At 42.2% G+C, this 19,694-nt stretch overlaps 1 protein-coding gene across 1 annotated transcript in view; it reads left to right on the plus strand.

Moving 5' to 3' along the window:
- LOC144762464 (meprin A subunit alpha-like) overlaps positions 1-19,694 on the plus strand; it is a 108,703-nt gene that overhangs the window by 17,388 nt on the left and 71,621 nt on the right. The window contains exons 7-9 of the mRNA XM_078647675.1: positions 174-349; positions 10,919-11,140; positions 14,070-14,219. Of these exons, the coding sequence (XP_078503801.1) occupies positions 174-349; positions 10,919-11,140; positions 14,070-14,219 (548 nt within the window). The remainder of the gene's footprint in view (positions 1-173; positions 350-10,918; positions 11,141-14,069; positions 14,220-19,694) is intronic.

The raw sequence follows: 19,694 nt of genomic DNA on the forward strand, positions 1-19,694 counted from the left end.
AATTTCTGATTTTGGGTTTCTGTTCAAAATCCTGATTGTCAATAGTATGTTGTGTCTAAGGTATTCCACTTTTTGCAGTTACTACGATGAATGGCTGGATTAAAATATCAATGTCAACTTTTAAATTGCCTTTGAGACCCTTGGTTAAAACGTACTGCCCTTCTCTTTTAAAGATGCTGGTCCTATGTTGGAGATTTTGGGACAGGGCAAGTCCTTTCCATTGGTGAAAGATGTGACACTAAGTCAGTTGTGGAGCATGAGCTCTTGCACGCTTTGGGATTTTATCATGAACAATCACGGACTGACCGCGATGACTATGTGCAGATCTGGTGGAATGAAATTGAGCCAGGTTAGTTAACATTTGCTCTGATTCTAAATTCTTCACAATGAAGTCATTATGGCACAGGCTATTTCTTTCAATATATCCTGGATTAGCTATTATACATTTGCAAATCACAACTAAACAAATACTTTACATGTGGTCTTTTTTGTTATTATAACATATTTTTTTCGTGTCATTTAAGGGTAAAACAGTAGCAAGAGACATTAAGAAAATAACTTTATAACTAGTTCTGGTGTGACAATAAAATTAAATTATCCTGTTGCTTATTGTAATAAAACATGAATTGTGTCTGTTTATTATGCTCCTATCTATTCACATTTCGAAAAATGCACATTTATTTTATATAGCAAATACTTGACGTGTGCATGTTTTGATGTGCTGTAATTCACATAAAATACAGAAGACAACATACAAGTAATAAGAGTTAACATTGGCAACATATTGTATATGTTTTCATAATAACTGAGGCGAGAACAGCATAAGAAATAAGCTATGTAAGAAAGTGCAACTTTTTCCTTGACTTCTACCTTTTTTCTAAATAGATGTACTGTCATATTTGACTCTGAGCTCGTGAGGCTGCTAAACACCACCCAGTGCACATGCGCTCTTTCCGTGAAACATGGTAAAAATAAAAAAAAGAATTGCCATATCTGACTCTTAAGTTAAACCAAAGAAAATACTGTGCAGAAAGCGCACCAGTAGCCTAAAAACGAAATGGTCACTTCTGGCTGAACTGTAGTCTTACGACAGTTACATGAGTGAGTCCACAAGCATGGCATAAGGGTTGCCCCTGCCGCCTTGAGCTGTTGTGAGCTGAATCTGTAGTCAACACGTCACAGTAAACCTAGAAATGATGAAACACCTAATTTTAACATGAGCTAAGTCATGCCTAAGCAGTGCCTTGGGACCCACAAGGCCTGGGTGCATGTAATGTAATAGAGAGACATACCGAGTAAGGAATTGGCCTGTCTCTGGAGTAGCTGATTTTAAAAGTAGCATTTTCTAAATGTGTGTGAAGTGGCCTTTCCATTTTGTCGAGGCGTACTTTGAGTACTAAAGTAATATTTACCAAATATGGCTTGGGAAAACCTAGAAAAATAATCATTATAAAACTGTGAAATGTATCAGCAATTACATTCACCTAGATGATTCCTATAAATCTGGGAGCCTGCCACCCCCTCGAGTGATCATATAATTACCCAGAAAAAGTAAAAGACACCCATCAAGGGAAGAAAGGTATTTTAGGGCAGTTGCCTGATGGATGATTCCTGGTAGCAATGCTGGCGTTCTCATAGACAGGCTGGATCCTTTTACCGCAGGAGGTGATCTGGGCTGAGAGGCAGTCTGGATACATTTCTCTGCTTTTGGACAGAGGGAGTGTCTTATTTTGATAGACCCCACCCTGGGCGGGATGATGGGTCACCAACAAGAAAAGTGGGGACCAGCCATCTTGAAAACTCCCCGGAAAAGAGGCTTTTGGGAGTGCTGTAGCTGAACTTAGAAAGCTCCAGAAAAAGTAGGGAAGGGTTCACTGTGGGAACTGAGCAAGTGTAGGTTTAGAGATGATAAGGTAAAGGCGGCTAGACTTCTTCACTCGCTGGCCAGAGCCAGTGCCAAACCAGCAGAGAGTGCTTTTTAATTTAAGCTGTTTTTAGACCTACACTTTGCTGCTAGCATTTTTTGCACAGCGCGAGTGCGCTTTTTAAATCTTTTTTAAAATTGTTTATTGTGTCACATTTATTGTCACTCCAGTGTTCTGGTACCTGGAAAAACTCATTTTGGGGCGGAATTACTCGCAAGTGACTCCCCGGTCCACCTCAGTTCTTCGAGCTGATTGATGTGGAGGGAGGTTCACTCTTTAATCTCTCGACTTCCGGGTTGCCAGCAATAACGGCCATCTTGAAGTCGGCGGTCTAGTTGATGACCGCATTAGGGGGCAGACAGTATATAAGATGGGCATGACGCGCACGCTCAGATGATAAGGTAAAGGCGGCTAGACTTCATCACTCGCTGGCCAGAGCCAGTGCCAAACCAGCAGAGAGTGCTTTTTAAGGTGTTTTTAGACCTACATTTTGCTGCTAGCGTTTTTTGCACAGCGCGAGTGCGCTTTTTAAATCTTTTTTTAAATTGTTTATTGTGTCACATTTATTGTCACTCCAGTGTTCTGGTACCTGGAAAAACTCATTTTGGGGCGGAATTACTCGCAAGTGACTCCCCGGTCCACCGCAGTTCTTAGAGCTGATTGATGTGGAGGGAGGTTCACTCTTTAATCTCTCTACTTCCGGGTTGCCAGCAATAACGGCCATCTTGAAGTCGGCGGTCTAGTTGATGATCGCATTAGGGGGCAGACAGTATATAAGATGGCCATGACGAGGACGCGTGCCAAAGGCAGGCCCGTCTGCGCCCGTCCGCGCCCTTCCGGGACCAGGGACCGGGACCCCTGCCCAGTCCACTTCATACCCAGGTAATCTGCATACTTATACTAGGGAGGACCTCCTATCTCTAAATATAGCGGCTCAATCACCATGTAAACACATACTGAACCCCGACCGACCACTACACTGCACAGCTTGCAGGTATATGGGAATAATAAGTTCACATTACAATCAGAATCTAAACCCACAATCGCCTCATAGTGAAGTCGTGAAAATGGGGCTGATTTACTGCCGGTCTCTACCCAAGCACATGGTTGAAAATAAACTGCTTATAGAAAATGAAGATCTAAGTGTTTTGTTTCTTACTGAGAGCTGGCATAAAGAAAGTTCGGCACCTGAAATAGTAGCGGCCCTACCCCCGGGATATGAAATTTCCCGCTTGGACAGAGTAGGAGCAGTGGGGCGAGGGTTAGCCATCATCTACAAGGCATCATTCGATTGTATAATATGCCCAGAGAATATTGCAAAAGCGGAGGCCTTCAGCTTCCGAATCTCCATCTCGGCGTCAAACTCCTTTGCAGGAGGACTAATCTACAGACCCCCAGGGCCTTGTGGCCAGTTCCTGGAGGCAGTCCCGGACCTAATAGCAAGTATGCTTCTCGAGAAAATTGCAATTACAATGCTAGGCGACCTTAACATACATCTGGATGACGCCAATGACCCAAATGCTAGGAGATGCCTAGCAGACATGGAGACTCTACAATTAGAACAAAGGGTAAGCTCTGGCACACATGAGAAAGGCCATCTTTTGGACCCTATTTTTTCAAATGATTCTAGACTAAGGGTATTAGACCCTGTAAGAATGCCTTGGACTGATCATGCCCTCATCCCAATGCACCTCTGAATAAATGGGGGAGAAGAACAAAAGAAAGACCCCTCAATAGTAGGAAGAAAATGGCCTAGAACTGTGTCAGAAACCTGGGTTAGCGATTTGGAGTTCTCGGTGCCCCCAGACACTCAGGATCCAGAAGTTGCATATAGGAATTGGCTGGAATGGTTAAACACCTCTATAGAAAAAAAATTCAGGAAACCAGGACCCTTATCAAATAAAAACCGGAATAGATCATCTTGGTTCTCACCCGCGCTAGTCACCCAAAAAAAACAAAAGCTGCAAAAAAATGGAAAGAGATTGGAGGAAGTCATAAGACCCAGAATTAAAAAGAGCCTATAAAGTGGCAATACAGCTCTACCATAAGAGCATTAGGTTAGCTCAGGCGGCTTTTTTTGAAGAAAAAATTACCAAAGCCTCCAATTCCTCTAAGGAACTTTTTAAAATTGTGAAGGGACTGACAACGGTAAAAGAGGGAATTGTCAGACCACAATATTCTAAGGAAAGGTGTGATGAACTGGCTATGTTCTTTAAAACTAAAGTAGGAAACATGTACAACTTCCTACTCCCCAATTCAATGCCAGCATCCAGAGGAATGAACCAAAGAAATGCACAAGGTGAACAAAGGGACTTAGAGATAAGGACCCACCCTGTTCTCAGTTCCATTTCCCCGGTCAATATAGATCTCATCTCTGGTCTACTCCAAGAAATAAAGTGAGGCTCACCAAGGGACCCAGCCCCCTGCATATTCTCGCACAAGGAGGAAGCTCAATGCTTATCCAACTATGGAATGTTATAAACCTCTCCCTTGAAAAGGGTGTTGTTCCAAGAGATTGGAAATATGCATCAGTGAAGCCTTTGTTGAAAAAAACAGATTTGGACCCTGCTAACCTATCCAACTATCGCCCAATATCACTACTACCGATAGTGAGAAAAATTGCAGAAAGGCAGGTTAACACCGTAATCTCATCATTCCTGGAAAACAACAATGTCATCCACCAGTCCCAGGTGGGGTTCAGGCCCAAACATAGCACTGAATCAGCACTGTTGGTGGTCACCGAAAAACTGAAGTAGATTTTGACCAAGGTAAAACAGCAGCGGTGGTACTTCTGGATTTAAGTGCCGCTTTTGATACGGTAGACCACACAGTGCTGATTCAGAGGCTGGAAGAGCTGGGAATAGTAGGAATGGCAAAGAAATGGGTCTCATCATTTCTGAGCAATAGGCATTTCCAATGTGTGGAGGCAGGTTTCCAGTCTGACCCCCTGGAATCCCCTTGGGGAGTGCCACAGGGCTCTTCTCTGAGCCCGACGTTATTTAACGTATACCTCAGCCCATTGGCTCAGTTAATACAGGAATTTGGTATTGTCATCGTGTCATATGCCGATGGCACGCAATTGGTGTTTGCAATCTCGGATTCACTTAACTCGGATCACCACCATCTTGTCCCTTGTCTCAAAAAATTGGAATTTGGAAGGCAGATTGTAAGCTCAAGTTAAATGGAGATAAAACGGAGTTAATGATTCTGGGCAAAAAAGCTAACCCAAAATTGGAAATCCCCTGGCCGTCAAGCTGGGGTCCCTCACCCTCCCCCAAGGCTGCAATCAAAAATCTAGGCGTATGGCTGGACCAGGACCTAACAATGGAGACCCAGACCAATAAACTGGCCGGGACATGTTACGGAATCATGCGTATGATCAGGAAAATCATGTCCTTGCTCCCTGAGGGAGCGAGAAGAACCATAGTCCAGGCGCTAGTTACATCGCGACTGGACTATGGGAATTCCCTCTTTCTGGGATCACCCAAATATGTTGTAAGGCGACTGCAAGTGGTGCAGAATGCCGCAGCTCAAATGCTGCTGAGCATTCCAAGACGTCAATCAGCCAGGGAAGGACTACGCACATTGCACTGGCTTCCGATACACGCTAGAATTAAATTCAAGTCGCTGAGTATTGCCCATAGGGCCATGCAGGGGAGAGGCCCAGTGCTTATTCAAAAATTAATTACGCATTACGTACCGGATCGGCACCTCAGATCTAGCTCAACATTTCTGATGAAAACAGCTCCAGCCAGAAAGGCTAGATGGGGGGGGAAGATCCTCTGCCCATCTGGTTCCAAGGCTTTGGAACAGTTTAGACCCAGAGATTCGTATCATTGAAAATGAACTCTCCTTTAAAAAAAGACTTAAGACCTGGCTTTTCCCGATGGATTAAGTGTTGGCGGTCTTTCTCCTTATCTGGTAGCGCTGAGATGCCCAAGGGTGGTCACGGGCTTTATAAATCCCACAAACATAAATATAAACATAGAACACTACACCAGTCACTGCTGAGGTGGTACTTTAACCTGGTGTGCCCCTGTTAATTTGCTACTTTTACATGGTACTCCCACCACCAGAGACTTAGAACACATCTAACCTTGGAAGAAAACAGAAGAGGAAGCCATCTGTTGTCTCTGGCTGCTTAGAAAAGGACTGTGGTCTAGATCCTGCTTTTTGTACCTCAATTTTTGAAGTGCTTCTTAAGTATCATATCTGCTGGATCACATTAATCCCAAGGAGGTAAACCGGCTGACCAGTTGGAACTTGACTTTGACAGTGTCTTAGCCAAAGAGAGTGATTGTAGGTAGTTTAAGTATTACTAGTAGGAAAAAATTCAGCATCTTGACAAAGTGGGACTTCAAACTATTTTTACTTGAAAGGGACTAGGATAAATTGCTGAGATTATGCATAAAAGATGTGACCTCAGTGGGCGAGATGTCCTGGTTCTCCCCACTCCTGGCTTTTTGCTGTGAAGTTCACAGCTCCGGCAAAATCATGGAAACCAGGTTATCCAACCTTGTGGAACCCTACCTTGCTGTGCCTCAGATTTGTCCCACTTGAGATTTTGAGAATCAAAAAAGTGACAAATTCAGAATGTACAGTGTCAGCAGAAAAAAGCAGCATGCGAAATCAGTAGCAAAGCGACCTCAGAGCTATTGGCACCCAAACTGAATTGATAGTGGGAGCCTGGATTAAGTGTACCCGACTTCGTGGAGCTTTTGTCAGTTTGAGTGCCCTACTTTGCCCGGCTGGAGGATTTTGACTTCCATCTAAGAAACTAAAAGCCTGATTTCGAGTTGTGGATAGGTTACTCCATGACAAATGTGACAGATGTGTTGTTCGCCTCTCAATTTATAGCTATAGGATATAATGCAGTTGTAATAAGGCAGATGGGATATCTGGCACTTTGGTGACAGACTAACCTGCCTTCCAGATGCTAAATCAAGCCTTACGTTTTGAAGTAAAACTGTTTGCCGGGTGAACAGCCATAATCTGTGCTCCCTCGTTGTTGGCCTGAAAAGGTATCATTCACACCTCCTAGACTTACAGTGACAATAACCTTCCCATAGTGTCCTATGGTCGGGTTTTGACATTATTTTAAAAATACATTCCTGATCCCGTCATGCAATTTTTGTCATTTTGATCTTGTGTCATTCATTACATTAGTCTTCTTTTTAATTAATTGGTTTGAGACATTTACTTTTTGATTTATTGACTTTAACATTGTTTTCGTGCTCATTTAGTATTTTGCTCACATTTCTCTGAGGAAAGCCTGTCGCGTTTGGTCTATAGCTACAAAGAGGTATAACGGATGTATGATGGTACGACGCGGGCTATTACCATGCGTACCGTTACAACGCGTGTTTTACAACGCAAGTCGTTACCACGACTTGCGCTGTAGGGTGCGGACTTAGGAATAGTTTAATTTACTATTCCAACACCAGTCCCCGTGGATAGTAGGGAAGGTGTTGGAATAGTAAATTAACTATTCCTTGTCCTTGAGCATCCTCCAGCGCAAGTCGTGGTTACGACTTGCGTTGTAAGAGAAGCATCGTAATGGTAGCGCGGGGTAACATCCGCGTCGTAAAGGATGTTCCCCAGGTATAACATCTAGGAACAGGATTTATTAATGTAGCCCTATTTATCAATTTACTAACTTTGCGGAAGTGCATACTTTACTCTCCCTACAGTAAATAATCTAGGATCTCAAAATCTTGATTAAGAAAGACTTTGTGAAAACATAACGTACAATTGGAATATGTGTTGAAATATGTAGAAGTATCAAAACACTTCAGTGTGCAATACAAAATGCGTCTTCCGTTTAGATATCAGCTAGTCAGATTCCCTCATTCACACATTCCAAAAGGATCTGCCCTAACTTTTGTTACATTCCAGGTGTATTTTGAGTTTGCATACGCCCATTAACAAGGCTGGGTAACCAGTGGGCTGTACCTGAATCAGACTGTAGAGAAGTAGATGGTGTAGTCCTAAGGAAGTGAGAAGCAAGATAGTCATCAGCACTATTTAGTATCAGGGACATCACTCCCAACAGAGGAACCTACTTCTCTCTCTGGATGTGATTAGCATGAAGAGATTTAATGATGACGAGGATGAATGGCAGCCCATGATTATCAGTATAAATAATGAGCATAATACAATAAGTAATGATGGATCGAGTGAATCTATAATACCTGTGTTCTGCGTACTGGGTCATTTGTGCCGAGCCTTGATTCGGACACTGTCCATATCCTAGAATGTGAGTTTATTTCTTGCGATGGCAGGTAATGTGAGGAAACCACAGTGCTAACAGACCTGGAATAAATATCAGTTATGTTACCTATGTAATAAGCACAAGACCTGCTATGTTTTCGGCCAGCTGTGTCATGGCCTCGTAGCAGGTGACACATTTATTGCCATCAATACCACAGGTAACTAGGAAGAGATAAATGAGTGGACTTAGGGATCTCCCCATGAGGATGCTTTGACCACCAGAGCAGATGGGACATCCCTGGGGTATAAACTGGACTATTACAAAGCGAGCATGGCAATGTCTAGTATAACAGCTAGTGCCACTGTTAATGTGATCTGTTCATCCTGTCATATCTAGTGAGGATGCCAGGATGGACTTGCTGTACTTTGTAGTTAAAAATGATTCTTCTTGCATTGTCACACCCCATTTTTTGCTAATTGGTATTGATGGTTTTTGAAACCTGCATTCGGGGGTACAGCTGTCTAGTACCCATGTGGTCTGACTAAAACATGGTACAATTGGCTAGTCCCCAATTAGCATATGAACTTTTCCAGTAAGGCCATTCTACGTAGTAGAGTACATGTGCCATCAACTAGGTTGATAAGGAAAAACATGGCTTGGCCTGGCTGCAGCAGCTTTTTAACCTGCAGGTGAACCTGTCAAAATAACCCTTTTGTTACTCAAAGTAACCCTAAGTTTAAATATTAAGTAAGTCACCCCCAAGTAGAATATGTATTCCACAAGGGAGGGTGCCTAGTATTTAAAAGTGGAAAATGTAAACATTTAATGTTGCCAGATTCCTCCAGTGACTAGCCGCTAAAAGTAAATGTCACTGTGTAGGGCTGTGGACGTTCCTATGAGAAAATCTGAAGTGCAATAAAAAAACATTGTTTGCTAATGTTGCTTTGGAACAAGCGACAAAATTCATCAACCACTTTTTAAAATAGTTATAACCAATCAAATTCAATTGTGAAGCTGCATTGTTGATAAATATACAGGAAAAGTAACTTTTCAAACATTAGCTCTAGTAGGCATATTTTGCATTAGCTTGCCAGCAGCTGCCCCCTGGCAGTGATGTGCGAAAACTATTCTGAGAATAGACATAATGACTTGGGCCTTTTGGCCAGAAGACCTGATAGGGCATTTGGGGTTCAAGAACTTAATTATTTTAAAAGGGACCAGGGTGAAGCTAACCCATTGTAGTTAAGTGTAAATTTGAGCATAAAGTGAGAACTAGCAAGGAGGGGGGTTTTGATCCCATGGCACGCTGTAGCCTCCCTGGTAGCAACCAAGTGGGATAAGGAGATGGTCCCAGAACTAGTTTAGAGTGGTTGAGGAGGAGGGGCTGCTCATTTCACCAGACACATCCTTCCCTAAGAATCAATGCAGTAAGGTAAACAGAATGTGGTGCACAAGTCAAATATTTTTGACTCAGAGTCTATCTTCTTGGTTACCTTCACAGTGGTTCTCTAGCAAAACGTGCCCAGAGCTCTAGGATATCTTTTTGTCAATGATAGTCTTAATATTCTTGGCCAGTGCTGCCTCCCATTTAGTTTTGTTTAGCTTATGCTAAATGTTGTATTGTAGCTCCATTGATCAAGTTGTAGCTTTATCAACTGCAGAGTTTTAAATATTTGGCAACTGGAGCAGGTTAGTGGAATGCTTTGTATCAAGTATACAGGTCATTAGGGGACAGTTTTTCAACATATGGGGCTATCTGTGCAGGAAAGTGTCATTTCATAGTTGTTTGATACTCTATGTACATAGAGATGATAATTTCAATTCAGATGCTCCAGGTCAAGTTTCCGCCTTTAATACATCCTTCCTGGCTCAGCAAATGTCTCACAAGTGACCTAAATAAGTGATCCATAAATGCCCTGTATACTTATCCAGAGAATAGGGAGCTGAAAGATGACTAAAAGAGAAAGATCCATTCACATGCGTGCACTGGCCTCTACATTTTACAGAAGTAACTGTATCCTAGTGGAAGTTTCATGCAGCCTGTAATGGCAGCCAGCATACTATCCACTCAATTAAATAAAGCTAGACCTGATCAATACAGTTACAATAAAAGAATGAAAAGAATGAAACAATCTATAATGTTGCTAGTGGGAATTGCTTGTATGGCTGACACAAAGAGCTAGTAGGTTTACCTATGGTTGCAGTAGAGTCACAACCTGTTAGTGAATTACAGTTTTTGTAGATTCACAAACATCCCCTGGAACACTTCTGCAATTCTGTAGCAGCTGTAGATTTACATGGAGTACTCCTTTCTGCAAAATATCCTCAAACTGGTTTTCCACAGGGTACAACATTGGAATGATAACGTCAGATTGGAATGTAAAGGTGCACATGTTTCTACAATTTGAACATGTTTTTATCTGATAAAAAATATCTTTGCCTGCACTACCCCCAAGGATGAATGGTGTTCTGTACGCATTATTTCACTATAAATGCATTTTCTTTAACTTAATTTTGGAATAACTGTGTAAGTGTTTACAGGACTGGAAATGGCCATGCAAATTGTTTGGTAATAGCCACAAACCTATGGGTCTGTGAGTGTTCCATACATGTAGCAGAGCTATGCCCTTGCCACGTCCTATTTCCTGCTGTAAAAAAATTTACAGCGATGGAAAATCTAATATATTATGGGGTTGCTTGCCATACGTTGTCATAAGAGAATATTGTTGGCACATTTTAAACAATTTAAAAAAATTCCTATTACAAATTTGAATTTCCACAGGAAAGGAACACAATTTCAACACGTACAACGATGATTTCATCACTGACTTGAACACTCCCTATGATTACGAATCGGTCATGCACTATGGGCCTTTCTCCTTCAACAAGAATGCCAGTGCCCCCACCATCACTGCCAAAATAAAAGAGTTTGATGACATCATTGGGCAGCGCTTGGATTTCAGTGCTCTAGACATAGAGCGCCTTAACCGCATGTATAAATGCCGTAAGTACTTTATATACACCTAAATTTAAATCACAAAGACATGAATTTGTTAGTTGAATGAATGGGAATGATGTGATTGGACAGTCATTCAAAGAGTGAGTAGCTATACTGCTGACGTCTTTTCAAAGGGTAGACATTTGATGAATGGAAACGTCTCAACATTCGGCCCTGTAAGAAGCATATATGTGGACTTATAAGATATTGTTCTTTGTAAATTATTTTAAATCTAATCTCATGCATAATTGTTTTATGTGAACATACTACAAAAGACTCCTCTTTTATTTGAATGTCACCATATAACATGTGATAATACTGACATACAATAATATTGCATCTAATATTTTGCTCACCAATATATCACAAGGTGAGTATATATTTACTCTTCATAACCCCACCTATACTGACCTCAAGAGGTTTATGTACCTTGCAATGAAGCGGGAAATTCTATATGGAATAGCATTGTCATGCGAAATATGGCATTTGACATAGTGCTCTCACCCAAAATGTGCTATAAATAGAAATCTAAAGTAATGCAGTGGCTATATAGTTATCTGTATTGCTCTACAATATTTCATAACAGCCAGTTTTACATGGTATCTTATGGTAGAAGTCTGAATCTCTAAGTTGATATTAGAAAATACTAATTTTAGTGACATAAGAGTAATATTGCCCCACCCCACTGTCTTAACCGGCAGACTCGAGGGCAGGAACTTGCACTAAGGGAATCATTGATTTCCATGTACCCAATTCCTAGGGTACATGGGCCCTTACTAAAAATTCAACAGTAGAGATTATTAACTGGTCTGATAGAAATGTCTTATGTTGAGGCAAAGACCCTCATAATTGGTTGGTGGGACCTCTTTGCTATGCAATTGTGGGGCATATTACCAACCAATAGAGATAATTTTTGTCTCTAACTTGTTTAGAGACAAAAATTATCGACGCAAATCGGCGATTTTTATCGCAGATAAACCTTGCTATTATCGAGGTTTATCGCAAATGCGATAAAAAACGGCCGCAATGCATGAATATCGCTGAAAAGTCAGCGATATTCATGCATTATCGAGCAAATGCTCTTAGCCATGTTATCCACCTCCCATTGGATAACATGCCTAAGAACTGCTCAGGGCAGGTGTTAGCTTTTGGAGATATTCGTGCTTAGCGCGAATATCTCCAAAAGTTGGTAATAGGAGATAGCGATGTTAGCGACTGTTTCCAGTCGCTAACATCTTGGCACGCCCACTTTGCATGTCATTAGTGATAAATATCACTGACATGCAAAGCGGGGCCCAAGATGGTCGCTATCTCCTATTAGCTGTCGCTAACTGGTGTTAGCGACAGCTTGGTAATAGGGAGATAATTTTATCTCCGCTTTCTTGGCTTTTAAAGCCAAAAAAGCGGAGATAAACCCCCTTGATAATATGCCCCTGTGTTTTTTGGGAAAGGATGTAGTTTGAAGAAAGACACCTTAAATAAAATAAGAGTGTAAAATAATGTACAACAAAATGCAAGTTACGAAACACCTTAATATTGATGGTCCTTCGTGCACAAATCCCCTCTCTATTTCCCTGCTACAAATAGAAAATAAGCTAGTGGAACATTGCCTAGCACCCGAATAGGAAGAGTTTGCACTGCCATGTCACTGTGTGCCAGACGAAGAGCATCAGTGGCATTGCTGTAGTAAGGCAAACACATGGGCAGGGGAAAATAGAAAAATAATGTCACATTAAGAGAAAGGGGGAGCAAAGAATGAAACTTGGTCGAAAACAAAAACAATTTCATTTTTATCTGAATTGGGAGTGAAAATTCTGAAATAGCCAAATGAAAACACAGTTAATCATTGGCGAAATGATAATTTCAGATGCATGTTTAATGACATTGTGGGGCAGATTTACTTAGCCTTTGCATCGCCCTTGTGTCACGCAGGGTGACCCATGGCAAAACAAATACTTATTTGGGATATATAAACCCATGCACGGGCTGATTCGCATGAACTAATGTGGCTTGTAAAGAAATGTAACGCATTACATTTTTTAGTGGTAGGGGTTCCATAAGTGGAGCAAGGGTATGCCTGGGCTTCCACCCGTGGATTGCACACAGTTCCAGATTTACTAAGGTTTGTAAAGCTGGAATTGCATGAAACTGGTACGCCTACCACAGAAAGGTGTAACAAGGAGAAATATGTTTATATCTTCCTTTTCACGCAATGCAGCACAGCAACTTGCCCAGCTGTGTTGCGTTGCGGGAATTCTTAGTAAATCTGACCCTAGATGTATGAAGCAAAAGAGTGATCTGGTCAACATTTGTTCATTATATGAAGCTCTGACATCTCATTTTTTGTTCACCTAAATCACATTTTCAGCATTAGTTGCCGATGCAGGGAGGGAATTGAGACAGGAAGTGTGCACAATAGCTATCTATCCACAAACAAATTAACCAAGTCAAATGTGAAAAACTGATGATTAGTGGAGACATTATTTTATGGTAAATTTCTAAAGGTTACCTACCTGTGAAGTTTTCAACTCATTTCCCAAAATTCTAAAATGAAAATAGTTTCTCAGCATTTAATTGTGGATACTTTCAAAGCAAAGCAATATCTATTGCAAATGATATGCTTAGATAGCTCATTTGTCCAAAGTATAACGATCCTGGTGCCTATGACCAGGCAGATATCCTGTCTAGTGGCCATCATTTTTTAACTTTGTGTCACATTGTTCTAGCATTACCATTGGTGGAAGTTTAACATTTTTAATGGAATAACAACCAAGCCGAATCCATAGCTTACTTGCTAGCATCAAACTTAAGATCCTTTGGAAACTCAGCATGAATATACTGTTCCGCCATTTTGTTTAATCTTATGAGAAGAATCCCTTTTTGTATGTGTATCTTACTTGCCCAGCTAATTTTGTGTGTCTGCCATTTTTTCCAGCTGAAACCCTCACTCTTCTTGACCAGTGCTCTTTCGAATATATAAACATTTGTGGCATGATTCAAGGGACCAGTGACAACGGGGACTGGTTGCACGAGAAAAGCACCCCAGGTGGCTTAGACGATCACACGTTACTGGGGCAATGTGCAGGTAAACGACACAGACCACCACACTGATAACTTGTGTAATGCTCTCTGTGCATTGTAAACACCAATGGCCTGATGAACTGAACCTTCAAATACAAGGGCATAGGCCATTCACCATGGTTGAACTGATGTTAATGAATATAGTACAGAAATGGGACAAGGTCTCAACAAATGTGCCTAGGGCTGGGTGCTCTTGTTAATTATAAAGCTTTGCTGCTTTGATAAGAAGGACCTTGGAAGGATAAGCCATTCTTCCCGCATGCCTGTAACAGCTCCTTGACCTCGGCCAGCCATTCATTAATGTGTCTAGATTAGCTGAACCTATTTTGTCCCTTTAGATTACCTTATTGCAAAATATTCTTTATCTTGTATTTATTTATTTATTTATTTTGAAAGTTTTATATAGCGCGAACAAGATCTTTGCAGATATCAGAGCGCTTTACAAAGCCGTGAATACCAACAGGAGAGTGAAATTAAACATAATAAGTGGGAAGGGTAGGTACGTGAGGGAGCAAATTAATACAGGTACATCAATAATATACATATTACAGATAAATGTGTGCATAGATAGTCAGTAACGTCAATAATACAGGTGGAATACATAGTCATAGAGTTCGAGCAGAATAAAACAGATCGGTGTAGAGTCTTTACAGATCCACGCTAATAGGTCAAGTGTATTTGGCCATAAAGATAGCTTTTACTTCTTTCTTAAAAAGTGTGGTGGAGGAGATGAGCCTGGTTTCAGGAGGGAGTGAGTTCCAAATCCTGGGTGCCATTCCTGAAAAAGAGCGTTTATAGGTTTTTTCCTTCCGGAATCTTCGAGGTTTTAACAAAAGATTGTTTGTGCCTCTAGTGTTTCTAGAGCCGCCAGAAATTGACAGTTTCTGAGTGAGGTATCGGGGAGAGCCCAGGTGTAGAGCCTTGTGTGTCATGCAGGCGATTTTCAGATGTATTCTGGCTTCAAAAGGCAACCAGTCCAGTGATTTCAAGTCAGGGGAGATATGCGAGTATTTTTTTGATCCAGTGATGAGTCTCGCTGCAGCGTTTAGAGAGGCTCTTAGGGGTGCAGTAGTGGTTAACGGGAGACCGCAGAGGGCGGTGCTGCCGTATTCAATTCGCGGGATTACTAGTGCTTGTACTGCAGTTTGGAAGTCTTTGGCTGGTAGGAAGGGTTTAAGTTTCCTCAGGGTATTGATTTGGAAGTTCCCTCCCTTAGTCGCCTTGCTGATATGATGCTGCATGTTGAGATTGGAGTCGAGAGTTATACCTAGGGATTTCGCTGAATCCACTATGGTGGGTTGGACATTGAGTGCAGTTAGCTGTTTAAGCCAGATTTGAGTGGTAGAGATCTTCGCGGGAGGCGAGATCAACAGGAATTCTGTTTTCAGAGCATTGAGTTTGAGGTGATTGTCAGCAAGCCAGGATTGGGTGCTTCTGATCGTTGAGTTCAGGAGTAAGATGTCATTGGGGGATTGTATTTTAAGATATAGTTGAGTGTCATCTGCGTACATGTGAAAAAGTACATTGTAATGCTCATTTCATATTTTCTAATATTTTGGGCGTACTACTTGAGTTGAACCAGCGTTGAGCACTATTTTTTTGGTGAGTTTTGCACCATCATGTGTAAAACACGACTGTAAGAACAACTACATTTTCACCGAATGACCAGTGAAAAATGTAAAATTTTTTCTTGTGCGTCAATTCAAATCTAATTTTTGCATCAGACTGTCAGTGCTATAATTTCTGTCCCGAAAGTTATAATATTTCTTTTGTTTATATATATTTTCTGAATACATTTCTGTTTTCCCCATGCTTATACATTTGAGAGCTGTTTGGAACTCTCTGCCAAAACTCTGACGTGTTGACTCATAATTGGGGCTCTCTTCATCCACCCTGCCTTTTAGAAAAGGATTAGGAGCCCAATTGGTAAAGTGCTTGTGCTTCCCTGTCTGAACCTGTTGTAATTGGTGTCCACTTGAATAGCACATTCGTTTACATGCAAACCTAGTATAAGGTATTACATGTAACAAGGTGTTATGAAGTAAACATTCCTGATCCCGGTAATAGAAAAAGTGATTATTGTAACTGAAGAGCAATGGTGAACACTCCCCACTCCAGAGTGGCCCTCCTCCAACAGAACTTTACAATCCAATGGATACATCCAACCCTTATACCTAACATTCTGTATAAATAGGCAACACAACACATATATGTGAACAATAAAATTAATAATGAATTTCCCAGAACTGCTATATGTACACTAAGGCACATAGCGGAAAAATTAACCACTGTCTAGACTAACATCTGTGTTGGTTTTTATAAGTAAATACACAAAACATATTTAATATGAACGATGTAGTCTTTTAACCAACCAGGAGCCTACTTCTTTTAGAACTGCGGTCAGAGTTAGGGTCATCTACCTCCTTGAGATCTTCATTGGAAGAAAAGCAGCAGCCTCATCCAATGTGACAGGTGTGCTCGCCACATCACCTTACACCACACCTTCCTCAGCAATAGTCGCATCAGCTACAGCTCTCTGCGTCGAACTCCAGTGCGCACCTGGCACATTTGCTCTTGGTACACTTCCACACATAGGCTTTGCCCGCCCGCCATCCTCGTGCTGAAAGGGACCGCCCGCCTTAAGGGCGGGGGTCCCGTCCCCAGCATTAGGATGCACCCGCCACAGTGGAGGGTGCATCCTGCATTCCTACCATTGTGGCGGGCGGTGCACTCAGCACCGCCCGCCACAATGGCAGGAAAGCATGCTGTACACTTCCGTGCACAGCATGGCAGGCACCGCGCGGTGCCTGCCATGCTGTGCATGGAACTGCTGGGATGTACCATAGGTACCCCCCATGTGCACCCCCCACGCCCCCGGAGTCCCTGGGGGCCCGCAATGGGCCCCTGCAGGGCTTCTCCACATGCCTTTCCGTGGCGGCATTGCCACCACGGAAAGGCATTCCCAAATGCCCATCATAATATGGCTGGCGGTGTCTGATAGACACCGCCACCATATTAATCTATTACCGCCACGGTCGCAAGGTGACCACAGTGGTAAAGCGGCGGACGGTCTTTCCGTCTGCCGCTGTCCCCTCCACCATCCTAATCTGGCGAAGGGGAAACAGAGAGTGGTTGTCGGGCGGATTGCCTCCGCCAGGGTGGCGGTGGCCACCGCCACCCTGGCGGAGGCAATCCGCCCGACATCCTAATGGACCCCCTAGAATTATTCACATATTTTCTTCTTGAACCAGTCAAACTCATCTTCCACCCACATTCCACCCTCTTCCCTGCAACCAACCCTCCTTCCAACAGTAATCCTGTTAAGATTCTGCACCTTCCCATTCCTCAGTTTCACTGCATTGTGTAACACCTCCACCACCTCTTCTGGGTCATAGAATTGACTCTCCCTTACACACCAACCCAGGTTTCTTTACACACACCCAATCTCCCACTTCAATCCTTATAGGCCTCCCACCATGCTTAGTATCATGATAGTCCTTACTCTTATTATGCATATGTACTATCCTGTCCTGAACTTATTCCTTCGAAGAATACTCCGGTCTGGCATAACCAGATACTTATGATGGTGATTTATGCTTTTTAAGCACCGTTTTCATGTAAATCTTTAAATTAGCATATTTCTGGTTTCACTGGTTGGATTTTTGTCTCAAATAATTCATTAACGTTTACTCTATTTTACTAAATGGGTTTGGGATGTTCCTTGTGTCCTTTTCCCCTTTATTACATTTTGATGTGCTGCAAAAACACTTTACACTACTACTAACTACTTTTGTGCCAAGCTACCTGAGGATTGAACACAGGTTAATTTGGGGTCTGCTTGTGTTTTACCCTGGAAAGAATTGTCGTTGCTACTTGGATAAGATTTCACCCCCGCACCCCCAGCCAGAAATCCAATTAACATTCTCCCCAAAGTTGTTTTCACTGTGGCAGACAGGCTCTCCCATAGGCTAATACTGGTTTACACTATTACATTTAAAAAGTGATACATTTAGCTTGAGGGCAGCTAGAAATTTGTTTCAAATTTAAAATCTAACTTACTGGACAAGTCATGTTTTAATAAACTATTTTAGATATGACACTTTTAGAAAGTTGTAATTTTCCTGCTTAAAACTAAAAGGCTTTCCTGCCAGTGTCCTCGTGCTACCTGGTCCCTTAGGGCTCCCCTTTGGTGAGATGGGTATTGCTTCCAGACAGTGGACAAAGGGCCTCCTCCCTTGACAGGATGGCCTAGAGGGTTGTGCTTAGCCTCTTCCTCAGCTTCAAATGATGCCTATCTTGTCACTGGCAGGTGAAGCTCACACATAGACCTGCCCCGCCTTGTCTCTCTAAACAGACTGGTACAAACCCAGTGGGGTCTGAGGAAATTATCTAGGAGGTGGCCCTGGGCAGAAAAATGAAATCCTCAGACCTCCCTTCAGAACACTCCTGAACCTGTGAAGAACCATCAGTAAAGCACTGCTCTGCTTTCTGAAAAACCTGAAAGAAGATTTTGATGTGCTTGCCTTGAACCCAGGACCCCAGAAGTGACTCTAAGAGTCAGTTGGTTGACCTGTTGAGATAAAGGGACACAACAAGCTACTAGAGGCCCTTTCCCTATAACTGCCCAGTTAACCAGTACCAGATGGACCTGCTCTGGACCCTGCTGCTGGCCTCTGTTGAAGTGAATCCTAACCCCCAAGTGGTGATCTCCTGGACCACTAGCCGATGTTAGAGCATACTCCTTATGTCCCCAAATTGCAAAAAGTGGGACTTAGAAAATATCTGCCTGAAGAACCATCGGAGACTGGGTCATGCCATCGAAGCCGCAGCCATCGTTGTCAAATAGTCCTCAGCTTACTAGTTTGCCCCACTGAAAGAGATCTGACTTCCAGAAAGGTTTCTAAGTCCGAAGGTATAGGGCTTCATCAAGACCAATGCCAAGCAGCCTCCAATTAATGTCGAGGGCTTCCCATGCATGGATTTCAGACGTTGCCTGCTAGGAGCTTTCCCACCTATGTTGATGACTGCACCACCTCCCCACTCTACAACAACCAAACACCATTGAGTCCCACTTCAGATCTAGCTTGCGCCTTTTAAAAAATGTCAATTCAAATTTGGCATTGTATATAATTTGATTTTGATGCATTACAAACATTGTCAGTAGTGTTTAGATACATGAATAGTGAGTATGAAACGCAGGTAATGATTAAAATGTGTGAGTATCATTCGTTAACCAATAACAGGTTCTTGTATATATTATACAGATTTGTTGTATTGTCTGCCACAATATAAGTGAGTAATTATGCATTGGTACATAGTGAAGATTACATGGGGATAAAGGACAATTCAGAACAAGAGAAAAGAGAACAAACAACGGAGTGAGGTGAGCTGGGTAGGACTTGCAATAAGTGTTAACCAGATCTAATGGAGGAAGGCATCAGTGGTTGCTGTTGGTCACAGGCAGTGCTTAATTTGTGAA

Source organism: Lissotriton helveticus, chromosome 6 (assembly GCF_964261635.1).
Source record: "Lissotriton helveticus chromosome 6, aLisHel1.1, whole genome shotgun sequence".
Taxonomy (NCBI): Eukaryota; Metazoa; Chordata; class Amphibia; order Caudata; family Salamandridae; genus Lissotriton; species Lissotriton helveticus.